General features: G+C 47.9%; 4 protein-coding genes and 1 pseudogene across 4 annotated transcripts, besides 4 other annotated features; all 5 read left to right on the forward strand.

Annotated features, from left to right (window-relative positions):
• TraAM80_08741 (putative heat shock 70 kDa protein, mitochondrial precursor) lies at positions 1-387 on the forward strand (the record flags this gene model as incomplete). The annotated part of the gene is made up of 1 exon (XM_029385475.1): positions 1-387. The coding sequence occupies one exon, from the start codon at positions 1-3 to the stop codon at positions 385-387; it is 387 nt and encodes a 128-aa protein (XP_029234654.1).
• A 292-nt stretch (positions 388-679) lies between these two features.
• Positions 680-790: a sequence feature (A-rich).
• A 405-nt stretch (positions 791-1,195) lies between these two features.
• Positions 1,196-1,226: a microsatellite.
• A 77-nt stretch (positions 1,227-1,303) lies between these two features.
• Positions 1,304-3,646, forward strand: TraAM80_08742 (AAA family ATPase-like protein; the record flags this gene model as incomplete). Its single annotated transcript, XM_029385476.1, has 1 exon — positions 1,304-3,646. The coding sequence occupies one exon, from the start codon at positions 1,304-1,306 to the stop codon at positions 3,644-3,646; it is 2,343 nt and encodes a 780-aa protein (XP_029234655.1).
• A 616-nt stretch (positions 3,647-4,262) lies between these two features.
• On the forward strand, positions 4,263-5,711 carry TraAM80_08743 (RING finger protein; the record flags this gene model as incomplete). The annotated part of the gene is made up of 1 exon (XM_029385477.1): positions 4,263-5,711. One exon carries the CDS (start codon positions 4,263-4,265, stop codon positions 5,709-5,711), a length of 1,449 nt encoding a protein of 482 aa, XP_029234656.1.
• Positions 5,712-6,127: 416 nt separating this feature from the next.
• On the forward strand, positions 6,128-6,691 carry TraAM80_08744 (hypothetical protein; annotated as a pseudogene).
• A 492-nt stretch (positions 6,692-7,183) lies between these two features.
• TraAM80_08745 (uncharacterized protein) lies at positions 7,184-8,164 on the forward strand (the record flags this gene model as incomplete). Its single annotated transcript, XM_029385478.1, has 1 exon — positions 7,184-8,164. The coding sequence occupies one exon, from the start codon at positions 7,184-7,186 to the stop codon at positions 8,162-8,164; it is 981 nt and encodes a 326-aa protein (XP_029234657.1).
• Positions 8,165-8,203: 39 nt separating this feature from the next.
• Positions 8,204-8,290: a microsatellite.
• A 254-nt stretch (positions 8,291-8,544) lies between these two features.
• Positions 8,545-8,602: a microsatellite.
• Positions 8,603-9,340: the final 738 nt, after the last annotated feature.

Genomic DNA, 9,340 nt, shown 5'->3' on the forward strand with positions numbered 1-9,340 from the left:
ATGATTCGCGACTCTGAGGCGCACGCGGAGTCAGACCGCCTGAAGCGCGAGTTGGTGGAGGTGCGCAACAACGCCGAGACGCAGGCAAACACGGCAGAGCGCCAGCTGACAGAGTGGAAGTACGTGAGCGATGCGGAGAAGGAGAACGTGCGCACGCTGCTTGCGGAGCTCCGCAAGGCCATGGAGAATCCCAACGTGACGAAGGACGAGCTCTCGGCGGAAACCGACAAGCTGCAGAAGGCGGTTATGGAGTGCGGCCGCACTGAATATCAGCAGGCTGCGGCGGCCAACAGCAGCAGCTCCAGCAGCGGCTCCAGCAGCAACACAGACAGCAATCAGGGCGACCAGCAGCAACAGCAACAACAGGGCGATCAGCAGAAGAAGTAAGGATTATCTTTTGCTGTAACTTTGTGCAATGATTACCATATTGTTGTGTGTGTCGTAGTTTGTTTGGTCAATAGTTAGCTTTTATGCCTGCTTCATTTTGGTTGCTTGTTATTATCACATTTCATTTCTGCACTTGTTTTTAAGGGGAGGAGATGGTCATTTTCTCTCTCTTCCGGTGCGTGTTTGTTTTTTTTTCTTCTGTTGTTGTAGTTGATGGTGGTTCCCCGTACTTGACGTAAACATGAGGAGGAAGAGACGTAACTGAAGGAGAGATGTGCGGTGATTCCGAGACAAAATACAAACAAAAACAATAAAAAAAACGACAGCGACAATAATAAAAAAAGAAGAAACAAAGTAAGTGAAAAATTCAAAAAAAAAAAGAATGAAGTAGCGCAAAAAGAAAAGTTGGTGTTGCTGAAGGTATTAGCATGTTTTTGTTACGTGTATCTTTCCACTCCACTTTGTTGTGTGTGCGTGGTTATCCCTGCTTTTTTATTATTATTTTTGTTGCGGAGGAATGGTGGAGGAAATTAGCGAGAAAGGGAGTAGTCAAGAGCGGGGCGCGATGGCTGACGCATGCGCTTTCTGTTGTCTCTAATGCGTAATGATCCCCAAAAAGATAAGTGATATATTAGGACGCAAAAGAAGCACTGTCATATATCTTTTAGTTGTTTATTAAGAAATAAAATTTGTTTTACTATTTGTCTAAGACGTGAGCATAATCAAATGTCTCTTACTTTTTTTTGTTTTTGTTTTTTGTGAGGGCAGGTGGCATCCTTGTTTTTGTCAGCTGCACGAACGCATGTTAGTGCGTTTTGTGTGTGTGTGTGTTTGCGTGTTGCCTTCTTTGCACCTGCGATGCTTATCTGCCTTCTCTCTTTTTTTTTCTTGCGTAGCTTATAACTGCATTTATAGGATGGCACCGAAGAAGGCACGGTTTAAGCCACCCATTCGGCCGAATGCGGATGGAACGGGCTTTGTACGGGTGTCGGCAGGTGACACGGGAAAAAAGTCGCCGAAGGAGCTAGGAGGCCAGAGACATCCGGATTCGAATCTGCTTCATTCATCGTTGGATTTCTACGCTTCACCGCGTATGGGGCAGAGTGACACGTCAGCTGTCGAACTATCCTTGCAGATACGCTCTAATAGTTCTTTGCCCTCCAACGAGGCGCGACTCTCCCCATCATCTTTTCGGGCTTTAGGAATTGTAAGTGGAGCCGTGCTGCGTATTGTTGAGGGTCATTTTGAGGCCTACGCCGAGGCGTTTCTTTCATCTGTGTGTCACTCACAAACCGTTGAACTCGCCGATGAGGTCGCTGCAGCTTTTATTGATAAGCAGGTGAATGTGTCTGTGGTGACAAACCCTTTTCCCTCGGTACCGCTTGCTATTGTAGTTTTGGAGATAAACTGTGATTCACGTGATGGAGTGCAGGCGGGGGAGACAGTGAAAATTCCATTTTTGCAGGTACGTGCTGCTTTTAGGCGCCAGTACAGGTGCCGACTGGTGTACAGAGGGATGCGAGTTGTTGTGCGTGTTGCGACGCAGCCTTTTTACGTTGAGGTGGTTAAATGTGTACAGCGTGATGCAGCTGTGATGGATAAAGAAAAATTAAACGAGGTTCAGGTTAGGCTAGGTCTCTTGGGCGATTGCACGATAATACGCGACGGTGGTCGTGAAATTCCCATTGAGAATGAGTACTCTGAAAACTCTCAGGGTTCTTTAAAAGATAAAGAGGCGTTGCAACATGTGCTTGTGGTAGGTGAATCAGGCACTGGTAAGAGTCGTTTTCTTCATCAAGAGGGTAGGGAGGCCACCACGGTGCATTGGCGCCATGTCGAGACGATTTTGGTTCAGGAGCTCCCGCAAGGAGAGATGAGTGATTTGTCCACATCTACGGTCTTGCGTGAGGCTTTTGCGCGTGCTAAGGTCGCTGCACCCTCAACAGTATTAATTGATGATCTTCACCTTATATGTGGGACCAGCAGCAGCTCAACAGCCGGGTCTTTGTGGGCGGCAACGCTTGTAGCGGGGGCCTTGAAGGAGGAGCTTGATGACATTTGGGCGCGTCAGCTTGACGTTCGTGTCATTGCCTCCGCCGCATCAGCGGAGTCTGTGGATCGCTCTTTACTGACAACTGAGCGGTTTGGTAAACGTGTGACGCTGCTTACGCCTGGGTCATCTGAGGAGCGTTGTGCGTGCCTAAGAACATGCTTAGAGGAGCGTGACGGACTGCATAATATCTCAGAGGAGGCCTTGGTAACGGTCGCACAGGAAGCGCATGGTTTCACGCAGTGTGACCTCGCCCGTCTGGCGGAGGTGGCGATGGTGGAGAGTTTCAAAATGACAGGGAACGTAATTCCCTCTGATGACGCTCTCTTGGCGGCGGCAAAGTTGGTACGACCCTCCGCTCTAAAGCAGTTTGAGGTGTCGGTGCCGAATGTTACCTGGAATGACATTGGTGGGAGTGAGGAGGCGAAAAAGATTTTGCAGGATTGTGTTGCATGGTGTCTTGGAAAGCGGCAGTGGATATTTCGAAAGTTCAAACTGACACCGCCAAGAGGTGTCCTTCTTTACGGTCCCCCGGGGTGTAGCAAGACGATGCTGGCCAAGGCCCTTGCCAATGAATCCAAAATGAATTTTATCTCCGTCAAGGGACCTGAGGTGTTTTCAAAGTGGGTTGGAGATAGTGAAAAGGCGGTACGAGATATTTTTACACGTGCACGTGTGGTGGCTCCATGTGTGGTTTTTATTGATGAACTTGACGGCATGTGTGGGCACCGAGGACGTGGTGGAGTCTCAGATCGCGTCATTTCACAATTTTTGACCGAATTGGACGGACTCCCTGCCGCACTGGACGACAATTCGGACGCGCTTGTTTTCGTGGCGGCAACGAATCGTCCTGACAATATCGACACGGCTGTGCTACGGCCTGGACGTATTGATCGCAAGGTCTACGTGGGGTTGCCGGATGTCTCTGAACGTCGGGCAATTGTTGGTATCCATTTCTCCCGCATTCCTGTTGCACCGGATCTTGATGCAGACTATGTGGCCAAGAGAACGGAGGGGTATAGTGGCGCTGAGGTTGTTGCGGTGGTGAAGGAGGCCGCCTTTCTTCGAGTGACGCTGGATGTGAAAGCTGCACACGTCACCCGTGATGATGTTGATGCCGCCCTGCAGAAAGTGAGGCCACGTATTAGTCCAAGCGATGTGGCGTGGTATAGGCAATGGTCGTTGGGTGGGCTGATGAATGCTCGATAGTGTTGCGAGGTGCGCGTGGAATTAGTTACGTTTAAATATGAGAATGAAGGGGGTAGCACACAAGCATGCAAAATATTTTTTTTATTTTTTGCTGCTGGAGATGAGTCTAATGTGTCCCTTTTTTCTTTTGGTTTTCAGCCAAAAAATAATAAGAAGTAAAATGAAATTGAGGCGAATGGTCCTTGAGAGGAGCAGTGGGTTGCTGAAGTTATTCCTGCTGGGAGGAGAAGTGCATTTTGTGTTTGTTGTTCTTGTTCTCTCTGTGAGAGGAGTTGTGGTACCATCGGCACTGTATTTTTTTCTCGATATAGCATTGTTTTTGTTTTTTTACATGAAACTGTCTTTGCCATTTCTGCATTCTCGTTGGTGTTGTTTATGTGCCTGTGTGGAGTAATCGAGGAGTCCCTTCCGCCTTCGCTTTGCTTTGCGTATGCGTGTATATGGGTGTCACCGCCGGGTCTCCCCACACACAAATTTGCAGCTATCCACAGCTGACTCTAAGCGAGGATCGAAAGGTTTAAGGGGAGAAAAAGAACTAAGCGAGAGGGGACTTAAGGCGGTGTGAGTGTGAGATCAAAGGCTCTGCAGGAACGTTTTTATTTGGTTGCTTGCTTGAATGTCCTACACGGAAGAGGATTATTACGACGACGCGGAGTACACGGTGGAATACGACCACAACTACAACGATCAATGGGCTTTGGTGTCATCTTCAGAGGCCGAGTGTCCATTAGCGGATATCCGCGCAAATACGAGGCTTTTTACTACCTTGTCCACAAGTGAAGTTTTAGAGGGTCTACAAAGAGATGTTGGGAAGGCAAATGAGATTCTTGGTCTTACGCCAGAGGCTGCACTTCTCGTTTTGCGCCATTACGGCTGGAAGATGGATGACGCTACGCTTGAGAGATATTTTGCTGAAATGGATGACGTCAATGAAAAGCTTAGGATTACAGAGGCAGCTTTTAGTGGTGATGGCACTGGCTCTGAGTTGGTGCGGAATGACCGGTCGATGGAGTGCCCCATATGCGGTGATGATGTTTCCGCAGAGAAGACAGTGGCTTTGGCAAATTGCCGTCATTTTGTGTGTGTTGATTGCCTGACCACAAATCTTCTTTGCGCTGTCAAGCATGGTCATGACCTGCTTGATAGACGGTGCCCAATGCGAGGATGCTGTAGTCTTGTGGGGTTGAAGGTCTTTAAGGAGCTTTTACCAACGAAAGAGTATAGACGGGTTCAGCGGCGTTTTCTTAATGATTATCTTGGTGGCAATACTCATATGCGCTGCTGCCCAAACGAGACACCTTGTGAGGGGGTGATACGCGTTGCCGTCCGACAAGAGTCTGGTCCAGAGGTCCGCTGTGATGTGTGTTCCCTAGAGTTTTGTTTTACATGTCTTCAGCCCCCTCACCCTCCGGCAACATGTGAAATGATGCGAAGCTGGGCGAAGCTGTTGCAAGAGAACGAACCCTCGCTAGCACTTATTCAAGAAACGACGAAAGGGTGTCCAAAATGTTCGGTGCGTGTGGAAAAAAATATGGGTTGCAATCACATGAAATGTATATGCTGCCAGTATGAGTACTGTTGGGTCTGCTTAGGCCCATGGCTCAACCACAACGCCAGCTTCTACGAGTGCAACAAAGTAAGGATGGGTGAAACTAAGAACGAAAAAAACATGCTTCTCGAGTGCTTTGAACGGTGGGACAATCACAAGCGCAGTATTGCGCTGGAGACAAAGTCGCTACAGGAGATATTTGAGAAGATACGAAAACTTACGCAAAACAACAAAGAGACCTCAACATTGGACAAGACGTTGTCGCTTTTATACCACACACAGCGTGTATTACATGATTGTCGTGTTGTACTCATGAATGCATATATTGCACTCTTCTTTGGTGGGATGGCGGGCTCATCTCTGCAGTATCGTATCCAGCAGCTGGAGTTGCGGATAGAAGAGACTAGCAGACTTATCGATGCCCCACCAGAGAATCTTGATGTCGATGAAATTGAGTCTCGTAGTCATCAAGCAATTCATTGGTGCAACGTTTTGCGGAAAGAGGGATCTGATTGATTTTTCTTGTTGCAGTTGCTCTTATCATTTTTTTGTTTTGTTTTTCCTTTTTTTTTTCTTTGTTTGGTTTTCTCGTTGTGTGTGAATGTTCATGCGTTGCTTCCTTTTTATTGTGCGGCTTTCTCGTGGTGGAGTGTGTTGTCTGATACACCTGCCGCAATTAAGGGGGAGTTGCACGTTGTTGCATTGAAGAACTGGTGTAAAAATTAATTGACAGCGTGTTGGCTTGGTTGTTTGTTCTCGTTACTACTATGACTGTGATTGCTTCTGTCTCATATCTCTTTTTGTTTTTGTTTTTCTATCACGTGGTGTAGGTGTCGCAGCCAAGCGGAATCGGAGAGGCCACTACGAAGAGGGAGCTCAGTGCTAAGCTGAGGCGGTGCTCGTTCATTTCATGTGTTTGGGAGGAGGGGCAACATGTCGTGTGTTGAACTGCCACCAGAGGGGTTGTTGCGGTGGAATTAGCCCCAACAGAATGTGGGAGGCCACTCTAGGTTTAAACTTATCGTGCACACAACGATTTGTGCCGTCCTTTTTGCTATTCCCTTCTCCTTCTGCGTCTCGATTCCTTCCTCCCCGCTCTTGAAACTCTCGCAGGCGCAGGACACGAAGAAGTCGCTCATCATGCGGGGGATGAACGACTTCTTCTATGTGAACTTTATTGCTAGTTGGTGTGCCTACTATTTTATTATGGAACCATGTATCACGAGCGAGAGGGCGAAGAAGGGGTTTATGCCGTACCTCCTCGGTCCTCTCACAGCACAGGTGCCAGCGTTGTCGTGTCTGTTTTTTTTCTCATCTCTTTTATCCGGGAATGTGGGCAGTGTTTAACGAGGGAACACGGCGCGAGCGCCGGAGGGAGTTTGTTCGTCTTAACACAAAATGCTTTCTCGCAGACGCGCCTATTCATATACCCGCTGCGGTTGCTGTTGGCGCCGGCGTGGGCGTTGTACTTTACCCGTTTAATTTTCTTTAAAAAAGTAGTTGCCGGATGCGCTTGATGTCTCCAGTCGCCTCAGTGAAATGACCGGGTGATGACGGAAAGTCGACGCACGTACGCAACCGCGCCAGTCCTTTTGTTTTCGAACGGCCCTCTTTACTCATTACCACCATCACAAAACACAAAAAAAAAGTGGAAAAGGGCTGCAAACATGAAATTTTAAGCCCAGAAACTGAAACAAGTCGCCGATGGAAAAAAAAAAAGAAGTATGTTTGGAAAGTATTACGGGTCTGAAACGGCTTATCATTCCGATTGCCGTGTGCATTTAGTCTTTTTTTTTTCTGTTATTCGTGTGGATGTCGTGCTGGTGCTATTGCTGTTGTTGTTTTCTGCCCTGCCCCCAATTTTTATCGTTTATGTTTTTTTGTTGTTGTTTTTTGTTCTATTTTATTAATTTTTATTTATTGAGGGTGTGGAGAAGAAGGCGAGAAAAAGCGATAATATTTGAGGTGCAGTGTGTGGTGTGGCGGCCATGGTGGAGAATGATGGCGTCAGCTGCCGGTTTGAGGTTCAGGGCCGTATCTCCTCCATGACGTACAGCGATGCCAGCAATGCGTGTCTTGTAAGCACCATCATGAACGGAACTCATATTTTTAATATGGGCGATTCATCTGGTGTGTCCCCACAGTTTGCAGCTCGACTAGAGAGTTTTCCACACAACATCGTTGGCGGTGATCCCATTATTTCTTCCTGTTTTTTATCTTCCGACTCGTGCCTGGCCGTTGGGTCATCAGTGGGGGGGATTGCAGTCGTCTCACGTCAATCTAGATCGGTGGTCAAGTGCTACACCTTTCAGGACGAAGCACCTGTGTTATCATTAAAGGAGGTGCCGCAGGAGCCCTCCCTGTTGTTAAGTGCATCACCCGTGGGAGTACAGGTAATAGACGTGGAACGGGCCGCAGTGCGGCTGAGCCTCGCCATTTTAAAACCGCGCGTAATTGGAGCTGTGGCGACCAGTAGAAACAATTTTGCTGTGGCGAATTATGATGGCAAAGTAATGTTATATGACGTGCGCTGTGGGTGTGACCCAGTGACAGTACTTGCCGTACCGGACCAAATTACTAGCATTACAGTATCACCAGATTCCTCTGCCTTAGTTGCGGGGACAGTAGGAGGTCGTGTGTTTGTCATGCGTTGTCTAGTGAGCAAAGTACGGGAGGAGGCGTTTGGCACAGGCAAGACACGCTCTCCCATCCGCTGTGTTGCAATGCATCATGGTTGCATAGCTGCTGGTGATAATTCCGCTAAAATTACACTCCTTGATTCTGGGGACTGCCCGGCAGCAACAACATACTGGACACCACAGTCCCTGCTACCACATCTTGCGGCTGCCTCTCCTGCAATGGTCTCGTCATGGTCTGCCTCCTCCGTGTTGCTTCGTAAAGACTCTTTGTGGGGAGCACTGACGTCGTCAGAAAGTGCAACATCTCATGTGGTGATGCTGTCGCTGTGATTTGTCACGGCGGGTCATCCTCCAGCCATTTGTTAGACGTGTTTGTTTGTTTTTTTTTCGTTTTTGTTTATGTGTGTTTTTTATTATTATTACTTCTTGTTGTGTTACTTTCATGTGTTTGTGTGTGGCTTAGAGACAACGCCACCCTCCATGACTTGCGCATCTGCATGAACCCATAGATCCGTATATCCCTGTTGTATGGGGCTCCTAGTAGAAACACCGAACAGATGCGGTGGGCTTTTTTTACTTGGTCTTTACCTGCTCCATCGCTCTTTTCCCCCTGACGACACATTTGGTTAGGTATACCTTTCTGCTTGTATATTTCTGCGAGATGCCTTGGTCTGCTTCTTTGTGACTCCTCGCACGCAATGGCCTAACCCCTGTCACTTCACCCTCTCTTTCTCTCACACACACTTTCTCTAACTCTCTTTTTCACTCACGCATATATTTTTTCTTGCTTTTTTCAAGTTTCACGAAGAAAAGACGAGATGCGCTTCTTTTCGTCGTGGAAGGTCATTGCAACGACATAATGTCATTGCCGCTCCATCGACTTTTGCCGCCCCATTGCCCTCTGCGTGAGTGACATTCCGCAAAACATGGCTTGGGCTCATTAACCTTAGGCCTCCTTAACGTGCTGTGCACTTGTGGGTAAATTGAGCCGGATTTGGGCTTCGGAAAGCAATGTTTCTACCCTCTCTACCATTATCGGTGGGGAGGCGTACTGGGGGCGCGTGCTGCAGCTGTACCATGAAGGAATATCTCCCTACGTGGATGTTGTGGAAATGAAGAAACATATTTTAGTGCAGTCTTTGTAGGAGGTGCCCGACAGGCTGCGAGTGGTATGCACCGCATTGCTAACGAAACTAAAACTACAAAAGAAAAAAAAAGGATGAACAGCTTTGCTGCCTCGTGCCGGCGAGGAAGCGGCACCCCAACAAGAAACTCAAGCAAAAACATGCAGGTGACAATGCCAATATCCACCAAACATTACGAAGGAAGTGGACCTGTTACGACTTCTCCCCTCATCAAACTCCCTTTATGGTCACCACCGAGTAGTTGAAATGTTTTGTATTGTGTGCCGTTTTTGGATGGACGGCGTCTCTAAAAGCCCGTGAAAGACACTCCACTTCTTGTGTCAGGAGTGTCACCCCACGGACCCATGTTTTTAATTTTTAT

The sequence above is a fragment of the Trypanosoma rangeli genome (assembly GCF_003719475.1).
Source record: "Trypanosoma rangeli strain AM80 chromosome Unknown Tra_15.4_contig_00457, whole genome shotgun sequence".
In the NCBI taxonomy this organism is placed as follows: Eukaryota; Euglenozoa; class Kinetoplastea; order Trypanosomatida; family Trypanosomatidae; genus Trypanosoma; species Trypanosoma rangeli.